The 21,361-nt window shown below is 37.6% G+C and overlaps 1 protein-coding gene across 1 annotated transcript in view; it reads left to right on the top strand.

The window, feature by feature from the left end:
• FRK (fyn related Src family tyrosine kinase) overlaps positions 1–21,361 on the top strand; it is an 85,326-nt gene that overhangs the window by 44,859 nt on the left and 19,106 nt on the right. Inside the window, exon 2 of the mRNA XM_070043447.1 lies at positions 2,467–2,588. Within this exon, the coding sequence (XP_069899548.1) occupies positions 2,467–2,588 (122 nt within the window). The remainder of the gene's footprint in view (positions 1–2,466; positions 2,589–21,361) is intronic.

The following is a 21,361-nucleotide window of genomic DNA, read 5'->3' as shown; positions in this document are numbered from 1 at the left end:
TGTACTTCTTTCCTTATTTTTATTAGTTATTGGGTTTTTCTTTTCTGTGATCTATCCAGTTATATACTGTGTCAGTTTTTCTACTGTGTTGTCTTTTTTTTTAGTGATTATAGGTCTCTATATAACCTGAATACTAATCTTATCCTTGTTTATATGCTCTGCAAATACCTCCTCCAGGTCTGTGGCTTATAGTTTAATTTTATTTCATGGTAATCTTGGTGTTGCAAGTTTTTAATTATGGTGTAATAAATATTATTAATCTTTTCCCTTAAGGCTCGTATGTCTTCTTTTTCTTTTTGTCTTGTGGAAGAAAACTTCCTTAGTCTAATAGTCTCAGAAAGTTTTAGAATGTGCCTTTTACATTAGGTTTTGTTTTTTTTTTCCGGTACGCGGGCCTCTCACTGTTGTGGCCTCTCCCGTTGCGGAGCACAGGCTCCAGACGCGCAGGCTCAGCGGCCATGGCTCACGGGCCCAGCCGCTCCGCGGCACGTGGGATCTTCCCGGACCAGGACACGAACCCGCGTCCCCTGCATCGGCAGGCGGACTCTCAACCACTGCGCCACCAGGGAAGCCCTTACATTAGGTTTTTAATCTATGTAAAATTGTTGTGTATGCTATAGGTAGCAGCAATTAATTTTTTTATATGGATTATGATTGGTACCAGCATCATTTATTGACTAATCCATCCTTTCATCACTAATTTGTATGTTTGGGTCTGTTTTTTATTATGTTCCATTATTCTATTGATATTTACTTATTTCTGCAATAGTGGAAAACATACGTTTCTATTTTTCTGTGAATTCATTCCATGGCCACCTTGGAATGTTTCCAAGCCTTTTAAAATTTCATTTGGACAAACAATAGCCTGTGGACATTAATTTGGTTCCTGATATTAAATCAATATGGTAGTCATTAGTGTAGTCTACCAAACGTTTCCAGTTTTCTGCCTTCAGGGAAATAGTAGGATTGCATTTTCTACTCTCTTTGGATTTAGTATGAACATACAACTTATTTCTCAGTGGGCTCATTCTTGAGCAGAAACTTTAAATAGAAACTCCAGGAACCAGCCTGTGATTTGCCACATTTTCCAATCCAGCCTGCCTAGTCAATCGTGGAAGCATGGAGATGGAAATTCTTTGATGGACATAGAGATGGACGTGGCACAGATAACCTTCAGTGGACGTGCAGTTGAGTGAAAAACAAATCTTTGTTGTCTTAAACCACTGAGATTTTTGGAGTTGTTCATTGTTCCAACATAATCTGGCATTTCCTGGCTAATATAGTTAATATTGTGTAATTTGCAATTTGATGATTGGGAAAATGGTAAACAAACATCTTACTTTTGTTAGAAGGTAATTATATTTTAATGTCTCTTTTTTTTCAATTTCTTCCCCTCTTCCTTCCAATTGTGTCACCCTTAGTGCACTCATATTCCCCAATACCCATGACCTGTCAAACCAATTGGAACCAATTTTTGAGGGCCTCTCCCAGCCTGCAATTTCTCACCTGGCCTGTATTTCTTCCCTCAAGCCTACATTTCTTCTCTTCGAGTGTTTACATTTTTAAAAATGATGCCTAGAAAGATAAATGTTTTACCTGAAGTCTTTAATGATAAAGATCGACATTATGACCCTACAGTGAAAGGTCATTAACGCAAAGCTGGCTGTCTCAGTTTCCTCTTATCACATTAGTGTCTGGTGACTTGATATATGTTTTAAACTGGTTCTGATATTAAAATCCATAATTCTTTGTTGGGGTTGATCACATTCACATTTACTGACTCTTGTAGTTCTGGAATGTTAGGGATAAGAGTGTAAAGATGAGAAGTGGAGGGGACACTAAGAAGATACTTCCCAGGCAGAAGTATCTTTTTCACATAATCTCTCCACCGATGAACATTTCCTTTTAAACATGCAAAACCATCTTATATTATGGGGGTCGGGGGGGTTGGGCAGTGATGGAGGGGAGAAACATGGGAATTAAAACCCAGAGAACTACATTTTTACTGTTCCCACTTTGATGTGAAATATATGAATCCCTGGATTGGAATGTTTGCCTCCTAACACCTAGAAGGTGTTAGGAGCGGCAGCGGACAGTCTGATGGTGATGTGAATAGTTTTAGAGCGTGGAACATGGCAAACTTACCGTGTGGTGGGCCCACCCTAGAAGCTTTGGATTTGACAGGAGAACACAGGGTTTCTCAGACAGAATGCAGGTGTGAGAAGACATGTGGTAGCAGAGGCATCAGCTAAATTTCTATTTTGTAATATATTAAAGACTCCTGGTGAGTGTTGCAGACATGCAGAAAAATCATGTCAAGTATCAAAAACTACCGTTTATACCTGTTATAGTTTCACTAAAGAGTATAAGCCCTTCTGATATTGGAACTTTCTTGCCAAACTTCTTGCTCCTTAAAAAAAAAGAATGTTGACTGGTTAATTAAAGTTTATCTCTCTCTCTTTTTAGGTGGTTCTTCGGAGCAATCAAGAGGGCAGATGCTGAAAAACAACTATTATATTCAGAAAATCAGACAGGTGCTTTTCTAATCAGAGAAAGTGAAAGTCAGAAAGGCAACTTCTCCCTTTCAGGTATGGGCATTGTTCTGTGTGATTTAAACGTGGATTTGAGAGTCTGTAGTCATGAACCTTCTGTGTGAACATGGACATGTTAATTTTAAATTTGCCTTATCTGTTATCTTCACAATAGTACCAAAATTAAATCTATTGACCTACTCAAGAGTAATGTAAAAATTAGCAAAACAATTTCTGTCTGTGGCTAGATGTGACTATAAATGTTTCAAATACACACACTCTAGGTATGAGATGAAAAATATATGGATCTGCCTGTGTTTTCTCACTTTTGCATTATCTAGGAGCCTATCCATTTAGGGAAATGATAAGCAAGAAGCAAAGTCTAAACTGTTGTCAAAATTGATCTTGCCATAATACCCATTTTTTTTTCCTTTTTGCATTTCATTTGTCTTTGCCTGGTAAATAGAAAATGAATTGAAATGCTGAATGCAAATGTGCTTAATTAACCAATGACATGTAACACTTGGTCAAATGTAGTTTTCCAGCTGAGAGTCAAGTGCATGTTTACAATACCCTAGGAAAGAAAAAGCACAGGAGACCTGAGAATTATCTTTAAGTGTTACAGGTGCTTATATATTAGGTAGTCATTAGTTAGCCAAAAGCTAGATTAAATGTTTTAGATTCTAGCATTAAAAATATAGAAGTAGAATATTTCCATGAGGAAAACAAAGAAAAAGTAGAATTAACTGAGTCATATCTCTGAATAATTCCCAGGCTACAGTGACTATGCTGAACACTTTCTTAGTAGAATATTATGGAGCAAAACAGCTTTACAGGCTTAGAACAAAATTACAAGGATATTGGCTGGTATGTGCCGAGAATACTGTAATGCTTGCTTATGGGTTTAGCAAGCTTTGTAGGCCCTACTTGGAGACTAGCATAACATTATAGATTCCTTTTCAATGAAGTCAAACCATTTAGAGTCTTTCAAACAAATTATCTGATTGCTGTGCATTCACTAGGGGACAAAGTAAATGCAGACCATTATGTCCTACTGAAAGGATAATTTTCTTATTAGCCAGAAGGAGGACTATACAGGAGAAAAATGGAAAGAAAAGGGTCTTCGATATAATCTACATTAAAATGAACAAACAAGTGTACAACCCAATTGCTGACTGTTGATTACCACTAAGGATCTTCAGGTATACCAGTCATGGATTTATTTCTCAGGGCAGTTGTCTCCTAATCAGTCGGAATTGATGGTCTTCAATTTTGCTGACAGTTATGCTGCTAAAGGAAGGCAAATAATATCCCTTTTCTATCTCTGTCTTTCCCACGTGAGTTTTCCTTAGAAGTATTGTCTTTATTCCTCAGGCGACAGTGGCTCGCAGCTGTCAGAGAAGCGCTTCCTGAGGGGGGCATGATTTATTGATGCTGCGGCAGGGCTGCCGAGACACAGCAGCCCAAGGTTGGGGTGGGTGCTAATTGGCTTGTTGTGATCTTGCCTGGCTGTCAGCTCTTGTGAGGTCTGAGTAGAGAGTTGGGGAGAGAGTTAGGGCTATGACACCTCTCATAGCGGCAAGACACTAATTAGCTGTGAATTACATACGTGGTAGCCAGAGAATCCATCTTCATTAGATGCATGACAGGTAGTTTTAGGGGCTTTACTGTTATTTGTCATTGGTAGAGAATTGTTTTTCTGATGAAAAATATAAAATTCTGACTGCATGTCAACTAGTTTGGCTATTTCTTGACTTCAGTCAATTACTTTAAAGGAAATTATTATTGTTATTGCCATTAATGTAAATTTGATGTTTGGCATTCCATAAGCATTTATATTGTTGCTTAAAGTACACTTTCGGAAACATACACCTTGAGGGATAAAACTGAATTTCAGGCGAGTTTTTTCAGAAAGGATTTTGCATTGCATATTGTAATTTTACTTTAGGCAGCTCTGCATAGGAAAATCTCTAGAGTAGTAGAGGGAATTCCAGATTCATCCTCAGCGAAAGCTTTTTAAGAGCGCATGATAATAGATTGAAGATAGTTGAAAAATGACAGAGGACATGAGGCAAAAAAGTTCATCAGCAGTGTTCAGGGTGATGCATCTAGTAGCTGATATCATTTATTTATATACTGTCTATTTCTTGAACAAATATTTGAGTGCCTAGTCTGTGCCAGGCTTCTGCTGGGTCTACGGCAGCAAGGAGAGTGAGGCACAGTCCCTGGCCCCAGTCTCCAGGAGGGTGATAACACAGCTGTCTGGTGAGACAAGAGGGGGCAGGGGCCAAGTCTCAGAGAGGAGTTAGGAAGGTTTTACAGAGGAGGCAGCACTTGTGTTCAGTGTGTGTCACAAGGTAGCTGTGTGGGAAGGATTATTCCCGGCAAGGCAAAGGGACAGAGTGGAGGGTAGGGAGTGGGGAGGACAGTGCAGGTGTGTGTGTGTGTGCGCGTGTGTGTAGATGGGGAGCAGAGGTGGAGGAGAGGAGGAATGGCCAAAAATGAGCCTGGAAAGGAAAGCTGGAACTAGACTGTTCAGGGCCTTGTATACCATGTTGGGGAATTTGGAGCTTTTTCTACAGGTCCAAATATAGAGGGAAGTTTTAGGCAGAAAGTGACTCGGTCTGACCTTTGATGACAGAGTGGAGAACAGAACGGATGAAAGATTTATAGGTAATAGTCTGGGGAGAAGTGACGGGGCAAACACAGAGGCATCACTTGCTGCTGTCTGAAATCACAGGTGTGAGACGGAAGTCAGTCAGCGTTCCGCGGAGTAGGGCCAGGGAACCTACACTCAGCCGCCTGCACTAATGCTCCTCTGTCCCCAGAAGCCTCACGGCCCCTCTGTTGCTCTCCTTTTTTTATGGGGCAAGTGTGGGAATGGCCTTAGGACTCTCGATAGCAGTCTTTGCTTTGGTGCTAAGAAGTGAGTTTGGACATCAACTATTTGCAGGGTGGTTTGAAAAGCCCAGCACCTCTGGACTTTGGCACCATGCGAAATTGCAGCTTCTCTTTTGTAGAAAAGGAACCATAGGTCCTGTTGGAAGTTGAATTCAGCTGCAGTCCTTCTTGCTGGCCATAGGGGGCGATGGTTGGACCGGCCCAGTGGACCATTACCATGCCACCTAGAAAGAGCTCCTGGGGCTCTTTGCTAGAGAGTCTTGTTTATCTCCACAGGTGATGGCTTGATCCAGGGCAGTTTTGGCAAATAGAGGGTAGGGCATGGAGGTGAGAAATATTTAGAAGATAGAGCCAACAGGAATTGGTAGTTGATCAGAAATGGGGTAAAATAAGGGAGAATGCAGAATCTAGGATGACTTGCAGATCTCTGACTTGAGTGATTGGGGGATAGTGGTCAATTGAGCCAAGATGAGGTCCATGGGAGGATATACTTTCAGGAAGAGAGAAGAGGGGACCAAAGGAATTAAGTTCAGAGGTGTTTGAAGTAATTGCAGGAGGACATACAAGGGGCCATTATCTCTTTTTTGACTTGTGTCTGCTGATTTTGAGCTGAGAACTCACTGTGATACATCTCCATTACAGTGAACATGTAGGTCCCATGGAACGTGCAGGACTTTTATAATAGTACTTTGTGATTGCTATGAAGTCTCTTCTTGAGAATATAGGTAGGTCTCTGTAGCAACATAATTTAATTTTAAAATAAATATACTAGAATTTTTAGAACGAAATAAATGTTTTATCCTTCAAAGGAATAGACTGCTGTTGTTCAAAGTATTGCAAAAATGGTAGAACTCCCTTTCCAGAAAGGATATCACTTTATGTTAAAGGCCTTAGCTGGGCAATTATATGTTCATTAAGTGCAGCTTTGATACGTGGAATTGACCAGAGTTATCTGAAGCCACTTTCTGAATAATCTGGATGATTAGCCTGAGCGAAACCATGGACTTGTAACTTTGTAAATATTTCTGCATGCCTTATCAGTTAGTTCTGAAGGCAATTCAAAAAGTAATGAGAATAACAGCAGCTTCATTAGGGAAGATGTGTATCTGTTCATGTTGACCTTGTGTGTATCCTTCATGTTGAACTTACATATTCAAAGAGTCTTTTATATTTATGAGTAACTCTTTCACTGTAGGTAAAAGTGTGCTTCTCAAACTAGGTTATACAGTCCTTGAGCTGAAGCAACATACTTTTATTGCTTCTGTTTCATGCTTCTTCTCTATCTCCATAGTTCCTAGTACAGTTTGTAAAGACAGTAGATGCTCAAACACTCACCTCTTTACACTGTCATCTAACAAGAGCAAAGATAAGCAAGGCCATTGTCATATTCTTAAACCTCTGAAGTCTGGACCATGTAAGATCACAAATAATCCTCTTCCTTGCTGTGTTTCAGACTTATTTTAGAAAGACAATTTCTCACCTTAACAGGTTAGTTGTTTCCAGGTAACAAGACTTTTGTAGAGGAGACAAAATTGGAAAAGGATGTCACTTGCATTGTGGCCCTGTCTCTCTCCGCCTGGCACAGGGTTCAGACCCAAACTCACTTTCCACCAGCCACTGAGATACCATTATTGCTCCCAAACTTTTTTAAGACCTGCTGATTCATTCTAATCTGATGCTGACCAATGGCAAAAGGCTGTGTGTTTCATTGTCAGTCCTCTGAGCCTCCATTTATTCTTCATTTAAAATGAATGTGGACATAGTGGCCATAAGAGTGTGTCAGGAATTCTATTACTATTAACCATGGATGTAAATACAATTGTATATCCCAAGGAGGGGCAAGTATTAAGTGGTTGGAAAAAATTGCTCCTTGAATTTATTATGCAATGAAATGTCTGTGGATTCTGGGAGCATTTTGATATTGGTTAGAGATGATGTTTTGCTTTTTAAAAAATACACAAGCTGCAGAAAGAAATTTTTGTTAATAACTCCAGTACCTCATATAAAATGTATTGAATTTTAAACATGTCGGTGTCATCTTAGAAAATGCCTTTTAATTAAAGTCATAATTTAGTTGTGTTCAACTTAATTACAAATATCATTGCCTATAATAGCAAGTGGCTTTTTGGGTCAGTTATCGTACATTCTGCCTTTTCTTAATGTTACTACTGATAAATTATATTCAGATGTTTTAAATACTCTATAAAGTTAAATTAACATTTTATTATGTAGTACATATATCTGTGTTTGTGTGTGTACCCAAACATACACACACAGATGCACAGGCAAAGAACTTTTTTCTCTAGGGCACTGCTCATGGAGAAATATTCTATTTTATTGAAAATCCATGGCTAGCATTTCTAGAAGTTGCAGTATTCTTTAGGGTGCTTGCATTGTTTTTTCTTTTGCTTCTCTGTGAACACCACATGTTGACTCATCTAAGTTTTCTCTTCTCTTCTGCTTACCTTATTTTGTTTATTAAAAATATCTTTTCTGTATGAGTAGTTTGAGCTATATGGAGGCAAGCACAACAAAGAACTGATGCATATTATTGCCCTTTGAATGTAACTTTATAGTAATCAATTCCAGATATTAAATAAATGAGAAGTTGATAAGTCACGTGGAGGTTGGTGAAATTGCTACCTTTTCATACTTCATGACATATTCTATTCTCTTATTTTTTTTCATTTTATTGGCTGCCAAATTAAATTGATCCTTTATTTACATTTTGTCCAATGTTGTACTTCAAATGAAGATAGCAGCTAGCTAACAGTCATTTAAGTTAGCATCCCCTTGAATAGAAATTCAAGAATATACATAAGAGATACAGAATCAGAGTAGCCCTGTAAACTGAGTCTATCAATCAATGATTTGTTAGACTCTAGGTAAATATTCTCCCAACTTCAGTGTGAATACAGGTGAACTGACATATAGGAGCAGACTTTGACTTTTGCATCGGTCAGGGCTAGTCATAAAGAAGGTGCGAGGATACTTTGACCCCTGCTCAGTGTGTGCCCCTATCTTAGAGAGGCAGGACATGCAGATACCAGGAAACCAGGCAACCACTGTTTTGGAACCGACTTAGTGATTTTGGTCTTCCCTGGGCATCTGTGCATAGCCTCCCCCCACCCTGCCTTTTCTACATCCAAGTGGAACAGAAGCTTCCAGCACAGTAAATGTTATAAGGGCAGAAGATGACAAATGATGACTGTGTGTTGCAAATTAGGTGACGTTAACCTTAAAGAAAGAAGGAAATAAGAACTCTGTTCTCCCGTGATTGTGTTTTTCATACATTCTTCTGGTTAAACAAACAACTCAGCATTGCTGCCTTAGTTTGGGCTGCTATAACAAAATACCACAGACTGGGTGGCTTAAACAACAAATATTTATTTCTCACAGTTCTGGAGTCTGCAAGTCCTAGATCAAGGTGCCAGCAGATTTGATATCGGTGAGGGCTCTCTTCCTGATCTGCCTTCTTGTTGTATCCTCACATGGCAGAGAGAGAGAGAGAAAGAGCGCTCTGGTCTCTTTCTCTTCTTATAAGGGCACTAATCCCATGATGAGGATTTCACCCCCATGACCTCATCTTAATTACCTCCCAAAGACCCACCTCTTAATGCCATCACATGGGAGATTAGGGCTTCAACATATGAATTTGAAGGGAAAACATTCAGTCCATAGCAATTACAAAGGACTGGATTCTATTTCTTATGGCAGGCATGCCAAGTGAGTAGGAGAATATCCACCATTCCTCCAGCAAAGCCACAGGAGCTGAACATTTGCTATACATCGGAAGTATGGTTAGAGGCTTGGTGTGTTAGCAGCCCTGCTGTGCGTGTGCTAAGAGAAGGAAATGTACACTCATCTAAGTGGATGGAAAGGAGGACCAGTTGCATATGTTTTTCTCCTGAGCATCAAATTTCTTTGCATTCAAGGATGAGTATAATAAAAACAAAAGTCATGAGATTCTGGATGCTCAATAACAAAATTTTCCAACTTATGTTCTAGAACAGGAATTCTTTGGTAAGTCAAAAGCATTCCATAAGACAGAGGGTTTAAGAGTTAAAAACATTTGAAGAACACCTCATATTATATCTTCTCTGCCCTGACTCAACAAAAGCACATTAAAGTCTCAGAAGTCCTACAGCCAAGAAAGTTAGTTTTTCAACCCAGAGTTTTCCAAATTACTTGATCATAGAACCATTTCTTCTTCTCTCAAACATGATTTGGGAAAAAATAATTGTATAATAGATGATAAACAATAACCTGAAGATGTAGAGAAAACTCGTTTTTTGAGACATAGTCACTAAAAGGAACAGAAGAAAAAAATTGAAAGCATTTGATTTGAAACTATAAAATACAAGAAAACACAAACTATGAAATTAGGCATCAAAAGGGGCATGAAAAGACAATAGATGGGAGATAGGAAGCAGAAAAATTGTCACTTTAGGGATGTAAAGAGCAGACTTGAGATGCTCTCTAGAGAGAGAAGAGAAATCAATGAAAATACGTAAGGGTAGATCATGCACAAACAGGAGACATTTCTTTGACATTTAGTAGAATAATTAAATGGAAGCAACAGCTAAATATGTAGTAGAAGAAAACTTTCCTGAGTTAAAAAACAATCTGTGCTTGTAGATTAAAAGTACTCCTAGTTGTTCTAAGTAGCATAAATGAGAAGATACATACCTAGGGTATCTTTTCAAAATACTTTAATATCAGGCATAAAGGAAAAATTCTCTGAGCATCCAAGAAAAAAAAAATTACAAAACAATTCCACACCATTAAATACCAAAACTCAATATAAACATATAGAGTCTTTGTTTCTCCCTAACTTTATTGATAAAGTTGAAAAGATAACTATGTCCTTTCACCTAAATTCATCAGTTGTTAACACATGGTGACATTTACTTTCCATCGTTCACATATCTATATATGTCTCATATATGTAACATATATGTAAGTTGCAGGTATTATGTCACTTCACCTTGAAAAGCTTTAGTATTAGTATGTATGTCCCAGGAATAAGGACCCTCTCTTACATTATTACAACCCCATTATTAACCCCCCAAATTTTCACACTAATGCAATAATATTATCTACCATAGAGTACATACTCAAATGTCTCCAAATGTCCTTGCTAGCCCTTTGTTTATTTATTTGCTTTTTGATACAATAAAGGATTATGCATTGCATTTGGTTCTGTACATAAAAAGTCAATTTTCAAAAATATTGGCAAGAATATTTTGAATTATTTTTTAACCATTCATGTATTCATTGATTCATTCATTCACCCGTTCATCATAGAACTTTCCTTTGTGTTTGCTATACGGCATAATTGTGTAAACAACTAAGCAGTTCACACTATAACGTGCACTTGATTATTATGCATATAAAGCACTAATATGCAAAGTGCTTTAAGAATCCAGAAAAGAGAACTGTTATTTTCTGAAAGGGATTAAAAAAGGAGGGCATTACAGGGAAATGAGACAACAGTCAACACTATACCAAATAGTGAGTAAGAGTAAGTGGAAAATAGCATGCATAAAACTTATTTTTCTCTTTAGATAATGTTCATTCTTAAGAATCTTTCTTCCTTTGAAAAATCAGGTGATGCTCCTTAGATTAAAAATAAATCATTTTCTGTGATGCACTCTTGAACCCTTTAAAAAATAAAATGGAGATCTGTAAATTGTTCATCCCTTGCCACCAGTATGCTTTAATAACTAACAAGGTGCTAGATTGTATGTATTATAAATGCGATCATGATAAATTCAGTGTGGGTTGTATTTTTGGATAGCAAGACATTGCCAGACCTGAGGTACCCGACCAGTTCTCTCTGGGTCTTGGGCTTTGATAATATATAAATTTAAGGATCTCAAACTGGGAAAAGGGGGAAGGATTAAAAGCAGAGTTGAGCAGTGGAATACAAAAGGAGGCACGGATAAGGAAGAACATTTGAGGCATGGTGCTGAATTTTGGGTTGAACAGAAAACTAAGCCATCTCCGCTCTGGAAATGAAAGTCAGAGACCAGCAGGCCTTCCAATTCCTCCTCCTTACCACCAGGCTTGAGCAATTTAGTCCATTTTATACTTCAGGGAAATAATAACTAAATAAACGTTTATATTTCAAGGTTACCTGATTCTTAAAGTATCTAAGCAATTTCTTTTTGTTACTCTAAGTGGCAAATACGTGTTATTGAAAAAAAATTGTAAAATTAAGCTTAACCAGAATATTTCACATGGTGTTTATACAAACAGGGACATTGTCTGCAATGCTGAATGCTATATGTGTACCTTTATTTTAAAACCAGAACACCATACTGGCTTCTGCTTTCTGCTCCCCACTCTACAACTGCAGCTACTGAGGGCTTTCAGTCAAACATGTGCCCCCTCTTGTGGCGTGTCAAGAAATAGCATGCCATCATGGAAACAATACAGTAGTTTAGATTGTCTGTTTTCATGACCCATTAATTTATAGGAAGGGGAAGAATACCTGATTTTAGTTGAAAAGAAGTTTATAATTTTAAAATACCTCTAGCAACTTGTACTGTAAATATTAAAAACATCTGACTGGCAGTAATCTTACTTTATTAATGTCAAAAAATTGACCAGGGTTTACATTTTTCTTAATGATTCAGGTATCTAGTTTCTCTGTAGTGAAAGTTACATAAGATGTGTTCATAATGTAAAAAGTAAATGAAATAAATACAGTCCAATTTAATAAAAGAGTAGCTTTAATTTTAAGCTGTGTATTTAAAATGATATATGTATATTAGCTACTTTCTCTTTGTCAGCATTGCATCTATCATGAAGTCATTTCTAATGCATTTTAGAAATGTGCTTTGCATTAAGCTATTGGGTCTTTTGGCACAGGGATTACAATTTAAGAAAGTATTCTGTTGTCTTAAAAGCCTATGCATGGCAGAGACTAAATTTATTTCCTTATTTGTTTCAGCAGGGCAGGGACTTTCCTTAAATCCTCTCTCATAGCTATCTCCCTTTCACCTGCAGATGCTTTAAAAACGGTTTTGCTAGAAATAAAATATGCAGGAAGCAAAAACATAAAAGGAAAGAAGCAAAAATTATTTTCCTATTTTCATATAATTTTAGTAAGCATCATTTTCTGTATATCTCTTATGTGTATTATCCTGAACAAAATGATGATCCAGGCCTTAAAGAACTTGGGATTCATTCATTCATTCATCAAATACTTATTTAATGCGTACTATGTGCAGTTGGTATTCAGAAGGCTGGGCTATAGTGGTAAACAAGACAGTCCCTGACCTCATGAAGTGTCTATTCTAGTTGGCAGTGGAGGGGAGATGCCAACTAAATAGAAAAGACACACTCGTATAGGAAAGATATCTACTTATTTGTTGTATTACTCTGGTTTTTACAAGACTAAGCAAATAGTGGAAATCAAGGAAAGCATTTTGATTTTCTTTCTTTTTTTAAAATTTTTATTTATTTTTTGGCTGCATTGGGTCTTCTTTGCTACGCACGGGCTTTCTCTACTTGCGACGAGTGGGGGCTACTCTTCGTTGAGGTGCGCAGCCTTCTTTCTCATTGTGGTGTCTTCTCTTGTTGCGGAGCACGGGGTCTAGGTGCACAGGCTTCAGCAGTTGTGGTGCTCGGGCTCAGTAGTTGTGGTTCATGGGCTCTAGAGCGCAGGCTCAGTAGTTGTGGCTCACAGGCTTAGATGCTCCATGACATGTGGGATCTTCCTGGACCAGGGATCGAACCTGTGTCCCCTTCATTGGCAGACAGAGTCTTACCCAATGCGCCACCAGAGAAGTCCCACACTTTAATTTTCTATACAGACTAATGGTAGGTTGGAGTAGAAATGAGGATTGCTTTCTTACATTGGAAATTTGAGAGAAATCTGGAAGCAGAATATTATGCTAAGATTAACTCAGTTGGGAAGATGAGGTCATCAGAGTGTCAGTTGGATTCTCCCATTAAACAGTAATAAACTCTGCAGCCTGGGTATGGCGCTCTCCTTGGAAGGGCGAGGGGGGAAGGGGAGGATGTACTGTTCAGACTCTTTAAAGCTTCTGCTAGGATGTGCCATATATTGTGTTTGCCCACACTCCAAAGCAAGTCACAAAGCTGCATCCTAAGTTCATGTGATGGGGAATGATGCTCCACCTACTGCAAGCCATTGCAAAGGCCAAGAGAGAATGATTCACTGACCTCATGTCTCATATAAGTAAATGCAATCAAAGGGCTCAAAATCCAGTAGGAGAGGTACAGTATAAATTACAGGAGCAATACTGTGAATGAATTCAATAGCAGAAGTCGATGTGCAGTGGGATATGAAGGGCCAAGTGAGCTGCTCTGCTTGCTTAAGTCTAGGGGCTTAATGGAGGAGGAGACGCCTGAAATGGGCCTTGAAAAATGAACTTGTCTATAGCACGTAAATAGAGTGACATCGTAGTTGGAGTAAATAGTCTGTGCAAATGCACAGAAACAGAAAACACCATGGTGCATTCAGGAAACTACAGATAGGTGTTTAAACGTTGAGGGTAGGGTGCAGGAGAGAATTCCGTTAAGGCGTGTGAACTTTAGGCGATGGAGTGCCCTTGAAGAGCTTTAGAAAGGAGAATAACAAATTCAGATTGTGTTTTAGAAGAGGACTCTGGTGACTGTGGAAGCTGGATAGTGATGCAGGACACAGGGAAAACAGTGTATGAGCTTACTGCAGTGAGCTTACTGCAGTGGTCCAGAAGAGAGACTTCAAGGAGCACGCCACAAGGTGATGGCAGTGGAGAGTACGGGCTGCCAGGACATAATGCTCGGTCAGAGATGAGAAGTCAGGGAGAGAGAGGATTCAGCGTGACCCTCAAATCTCTAGCTTTACTGTCTGGGTTTCAGGGTGGCAGTGCCATTCACTGGGATAGAATATTCAAGCTGGGGAGGAAACTTGGGGAATAAGATAATGTGAATTAAAATTTTGACTTGGTACATTTGAGGTGCTGGCAGGGAAGTTGAGTGAGCAGCGTAGCAGAGAGAGACTGGGGGGTCATTACACATTCAGTACAGTCATCAGAATCCAAATGTCTGCAATATTACTAAGAATCGTTGTGAGAGCTGATATGCTGGCCCAGGTGAGAACCAATATAGAAGGAGAAGATGGAGGCAGAGAAGCCTGAGAACCAGTAAAAATAAGAAAAGTAGAATCACTGTGTTAGATGGAGGAATGTTCAACCTGTGTTTCCCTTTAAAGGTGTCAGTTGCAGAAATAGACCTTCTCTGCAGCATTATCCTCATCTCAAGATTAAATAGTACCAATAAGCATCCTTGCTCCCAGAGCTGAGAGCAGTGTCTTGTGAGAGTTGCCTAAAAATACTTGCTGTTTGGCAATAGAAGGAGACAGTTGGTGGAGGGATTAAGAATGTGGTGTGGGATTCAGAGTCTCGTTCTCTGGTTTTGACTCACAGAATGAATATTTACCTGCTTTGTATCCAGGGGAAAAGTACTTAATCTCCCTCGACTTTAGTTTCTCCTCTGTAAAATGATGAAAATAATATCCATATCCCTTAGGGTTGGTATGAGAATGAAATAAAATACTTCACAAAAAAGCACTTAGCACAGTGCTTGCTTAAGGCAGGTGCTCAATAAAAATCCAGTTGCTTTTATGTTTAGGCGTCAAGAATACTACCTTTTTTCACAGAAAGATGGAGGTGTTGGCCCACCTTGCATTGGAACGTGTACTTTGAACTGTTTTTCTGGGGTAGTGGTGAGTCATCCTGGGTACCCATGGTTGTTTACCTGGTTCACCCCTGAACTAGTGAGAGTCATTAGGAAGATGGCTGGCCAGGCTTCAAAGTGTAGCCTGTGACTAGGAGATGGTTTGTCTTTATATGAAGTGTTACGTGAACATGACCTGAACTGTGTAGGCCGGAAGTTATGACAAATGAAACCAAATCTAAACAGACTTATGTAAACTTTGCCTAATACTTGTCCGAAATAAATAACAGGAATATATCTTATATCAAGGGTCCTCATTTAATATGATGAAATTTCCAAGAATGAGAGCTCTCTGCTTTTGGAAACATGAAGGAATAATGAGCAAATTACCAAAAGCTGTCTTGCATATGTAAAAACAATGAAAAAATGGAAGGACACAGTATTCTGCTGTGAAAATCAATTAGCTAATACACGAGAAGGTCCTTTGTATTTTCACAAGAAGATAAAAATTGATTTCAAGGTATTTCAATTATCATCCATTACATATCTCCAGGACTTTCATGTTCACTCTGTTTAGCATGTCTCCTCATTACCGAAATGGGGTGCAGAGAAGAAGAGAGATTCAGGGACTGAGTTCTCCTTCGTAATAGAAAAGGCTTCCCAAGAGTTTGGGAAGAGTTTGATAGGGACAGGAAAGATGGCATTCTAAAAGTCCTAAAACATTCTCCTGAGAAATTAGTAAATTATTACTTGAAAAAAAAGAAAACAACTAAACAAAACAGGAAACAAGAAATAAACAGTTAGAGGTTTCTACTATTTCTACTGTCATTCACAGGACACCCTAGAAGACTAGACTTGGATTCCAACCCTGCGAACAAATAGTAGTTTATTTTGAAACTCTAGACTCATCAGTAAAAGAGGAATTTAGACTAAATCATCTTTAAAATTTCTTGTCATTCATATATCATATTCACCTTCCGTTGATAGAATAGTAGGACTTGCAAAAACTGTCTAGTCTCATGTTGCTCTTTCTGAGATCTCTTATAATTTGAAACTTCTAAGGGGAGCATCAAACCTCCCATGAACAGAAACCCCAGAGAACCAGCCTATTCTGGTGTTGGACAGTTCATTTCATTAGAAATTCTTTCTTATGTTTAGTAGGTGTGCCATTTTATTTGATTATTTATCACTTCATTTGTGAAAGGATTTAAGTTGGCTTACGTTGCTGAAACAGTGCAAAATACAGCTAAACATAAAAAACATAAACATAAAAAAGGCAAATCAATGAAAAAGAACAGAGAAATAGATCTAGCTGAGCCTCAAATGGGAGAAAAGTATCACAGGTTAGAAATCAGTTTAGCTGGGAGTTCTCTGGCAGTTAATGCAGAATGGGAACCATATTGTGCTTCTCACTGGGTTATGTAAGAAGAGATGCACTATATTTTAAGTGTTAAGTTCAAAGAGAAATGAGTTCATGGGGGTCTTTATATAAAGAATATCAAGTATCATTATAGTCAGTGTCTTGAGACGTATATGTGGACATTGTCTTAGGTAGTTAATTCTTATGTTGCCTCTCTAACAAAGTGGGAAGCATTATGTATATATTTTTATTTTAAATTCACTATACCTTCATTACAGTGGGTTTGGAAAAACAGAGTAAAATACTCACAAATCTGCCAATCTAACTCAGCTGTTACCATGTTGGCAAATTGGATCATCTTGGCCCTCATGCAGTTATGGTTTTCACAAGGAACCTCAGCTGGGTTCCTTCAGCAGGAAAGGGCTCCCGGATGTGTGAGCAGCCAGATGTATCCTCATGTTTAAAATAATACTATGCTCTTAATTCTGTATCCCAATTATTTCACTTAACACATTTTATTTCACTTAACACATTATCTATTTTTTTCTTGTTACTACATAATTTTTATGATTATCGTTTTAACTCTTAATTTTCAGATTTGCTACAATTTTCCAGTCATTTAATGCTGTAAAAATGCTGCAGTGAACATTCTTATACGTATTGCTTTCCCTGTTTTGGCTGATGAACAGTAGTTAGTTTCCTATACAAATGTTTTCATTGAATTTCATGTTGGAAATGGGCCCACGTTAGTGGACATTATAAGAACCAGCCCTTTGCAATGTGTTGGTGTATTTACTATTAAGAATCTTGATGATGATATTGCTTATTACATTTGCTCTGTGTGTGTGTGTGTGTGTGTGTGTGTGTGTGTGTGTGTGTGTGTGTTTTATGAAGACCTATGTGAGAAGTTTCTCTCTCATTTCAGTACCAGCAATAGTGTTTTGGGTTTTTTTTTGAATAACAGTTTATTAATATTTTATTCAGGGAATCAGGTAACTGAATGAGTTTCTCTCATGGTTTTGAGCTGTCAAAAATGTGGAGAGCCAAATCTTTGGTCCACATCTAGCAAACATGGACGGACATCTAAAGAATACCTTACATAAAGCATACCAGCCTTGTTCCTGGAGTCATCGTCCTTTCCTTTCCTTTTTGTCCACTTATCTTAAATTTCATTTTATTTTGATAATTTATGCAAGCCTTTGGATCTTTCTGGAACAAAGCAGATATATAACTAAGTGAATGCATGTAAATACTTGGATTATTTCCTTAGGGTAAGTTTTGAAAAGTAGAAGCACTGGCTTTCATGTCACATTAAATCTTAATCCAGTGAAAGACCTTCTGTAGGAAACTGAGATAATATAATCCACAGATATAAATTCCTGATGATTTATTGCAGATATAATACTGAATGAGAAGTTAAGAGTCCCAAGAGGAATAAAGAGTCAAGTTGTTTCCTAGAGACTTTCTGTGCAATATCAGATGCTGCAAATGCTATTTTCATGTAAAACTGTGGTAGATACTTTTTGATTATATGAGAAAATATTGAATGTTATAATTATGTATTAATTAAAGTGATACTCATCTTCATAAGATATCATATGTATAAACAGCAAAACTGACATTTTGTTCTGAAAATTTAAGAGCCAGCTTTGATTGGGGATTGGCCTGTTTTAATAAGGAGTTAGACCATAGGGGTCTTGAGGATAAGACCAACAGTTTTCTCAAACATATCCTAAGTATTTGGACAGATATGAGGTTCAGGCTCATGGATTTCCATGCTATATAATATGGAAGAGATAGTTGATTTTTGCACGTAAAGGTAGTTGATTATGTTGTCTTTGACTATAAAAGTACCTCAGCTGGTCTACTGGACCAGTAACAATGCTGAAGACCTCAGGACATGAGAGCTAGCAGATGTATCTTCAAATACATTTTTTAAGTTTTTTGAGTCACCTAATGTAGACATTCTCTTAATGAGTCTTCACTTAACCTAGCAGTTTAGTAGTCAAACTTACAGACTGATGTCCACAGCACACTGAATATGCCTGGCTGGGGACCCAGTAGTTGAGTTTTATGCATGAAGAGAGTCAAATCTGTTTGTTCCTTTTGGTTTAGTGGATTTTTTTTCATCAGAAAAGAACAAGTCTTCCACATGATACCACTTTAATATTTTGAGACAGGTGTAATTTCTTCTTTCAAAACTACTCATACAGGAATTCTATTCTGTTTGCTGTAGAACAAAACACAGTGTAAAATGGGTGTGTGTGTTAGATTCTGTTTTAATGGGGGATACAGTGTAATAACTCAATTTAATGTTATTTACTTACTGGTATAGAACTATCTTAACATGATTTCTAAAGCAATGGTATAGGAGGTGTTATCATGATTATAATAGTTTTGAAAAGTACAAACCACCCTTCCAAAGAGAAATCAAATAAACAGGAGTTTACATATGTAGGAGTTCTCTCACACAGAATTAATGGCAGTTTCTTCACTTAATATGTTTGGTAGCCACTATGTTATGTAGCCTTTATTGTGCAAAGAGTGGAAACTTTTACTTTGGACGTGGCTCTCTTGTTGACAGTGCTATTTGATAATACTGATATTCTAGTGTAGTACTCACACATTGCACATTTAGAAATGTCTATCATCCTCTGTGAATAATGACACTCAAACTATCCCTGTGAGAGTATATAGATAAGATCATTGTTTTCATTTTCTAGATAAGGAAACTGAAATGAAATTCCTTGCCAAAGGTCAAAGAACAAATCACTGGGAGAATTAGATTAGGGCAGTGAGTTCTTATTTTCAATCCTTTGCTTAATCATCTAAGTCATATTGTTTTACCCAGAATGGGAACAGATTATTTTCAGTCAGTAAGAATAAGGCTGTGCCCAGATGATGCCAGAAGACTAGCTGAAAAATGAAAATCTGCTCAATCATTTGTTTATCTGTAAAATGCCAAACTACTTGTTATACTGATATCTTTCACTAAGCCTAATAGGTTGTCTCATGTTTTGCAGACATAGCCTCTAACTTAATGTTTATATTGTACTAAAATTAACTTTAGTTAATTTCTGGAGGGTCTGTCTTTTAAAAACTTAATTTTGGAATATTATAATTATTTAATATGTTCTGAATAATATGTTAGTCGTGTGGTAAATTGAGGGAAAAAGCTCTTTGAAAGTGTTTTTTGATGAAATCTCACACCTTTGTGCAGTGGTAGACGAACTCTTTTCTATCATCAGAGACTATGCGATAAGATCTCACCATTAGGAGAAAGCTGGGCTTCTACGTCTGCCACCAACTCCTTCTAAATTCATTTGGGCCTGGCATTTAGCACTGAAATCATAAGACTCCATCTATATCACATGTATTCCTGCAGAATCAGTTACCCTGGATGTGAAGGTGGTCAAATAATCAGGTGACCAGTGCCATGGTCCTTATAGAAGATCATGGGCAGAAATAGCTGAATTCTTTCAATGTTCAACACACCTTTATTGTACTCCTCATACATACTTACCTGCATCTCTGCAATATATCCTAATTCTTGGACATGTTCTGGTAGATTAAGCAGTTGACAGGTGAAACATTCTCCCCTAGGTCAAACAGCATCAATGAGAGTCAAGATGTAAACTCAGGATGCCTGGCATTCAGTAGCTCAATTCATTCAACTGTGATGCTACTGAGTTTGTTGAGGGATGATTCCATTATATTTTATATAACGTGTACATGTTTTGCAGTTAAACTACTAAAATGCTTAACTAATCTGAACTCACAGTAATTCACAATAAGAATAGCACAAGCATTATCATTCACTTATAGCCTGTAGAATTTGGAATAGGTTTGGTTCAATAATAAAGATCAAAGCAAACCAGAAAAGGAATAGAAAATTCATTTCTCCTTAGTTCTGAGACCTTCTGAATTCAATCTTTATTAAGAATGACAGTTTGCAAATGTGTGGACTCACTAATATCAAATTTAAATCACTTTAAAAAACCCACTTATTTTGGATTTGATTACTCAGGAATACAATATTAAAAGTGCCTTCATCCTGACTATGGTGTATTGAATTTCCCTGATGTAGCTTCTGTGATCTAATTTTAAAATTTTATATATATATATATATATATATTTCAGTCTTGGCTAGACTGAAAACTTAAATGAACTGCATATAAGTAATCTATGATGCTGGTCAGAGATGGAGTACTTATTCCTGTGTTATGTTGCAAAGCTCAAGAAATTAGATATAAACATGAATGACTTGACTTAAAAGTATTTGTATAATTACCTGTTTAATTTTGCAGCAGACATTTCAGAAGCTTACATTTCTCTTCAAATCCAAGAATTAGTGACATCATTCATTCATCTAGCAGATGTTTATGTTAGTTGTTACTCTGTGTGAGGCTCTGAGTAGGTATTAGTTCAAGACACAGAGTCCCTGCCCTTCACAGAGCCGCCTCCACTGAGATAAATCCACCATCACAATTAAACTGGGTAATGTGATAGAAAGGAGCTGGGAGGAGTACATGCAACAGGGTGATGGGGAAGACTGGTTCTGAGGATATAAATTGAGACTTGAAGAGGGGCTGGCTACTAGAAAATTCATAGAAAAAGCATTCAAGTGGTGTTCAAGGCTCCAAGGTGAGAATTACTTTTTTTTTTGGTAATGTGTGTTTTCACAATTTGTAGTTTTCTGAAAGCACTACAGAAAGAAATGAGAATTCAGAGAGAGAAAGCAACAGCCATTAGAAATGTTGGAACATTAGAGTGGAAACATATGGAAATTCGGAGTTTTCTTAAAGCCTGCTCTTTTAATGATGAAGAAATGGAGGCCCAGTGACATTGCCATGTTTTGGTCACATACTAGTTAAAT

The sequence above is a fragment of the Globicephala melas genome, chromosome 14 (genome assembly GCF_963455315.2).
Source record: "Globicephala melas chromosome 14, mGloMel1.2, whole genome shotgun sequence".
Lineage (NCBI taxonomy): Eukaryota > Metazoa > Chordata > Mammalia > Artiodactyla > Delphinidae > Globicephala > Globicephala melas.
Note: the sequence above shows the minus strand (reverse complement) of the source record. Positions and strands in the feature narration are given on the sequence as shown.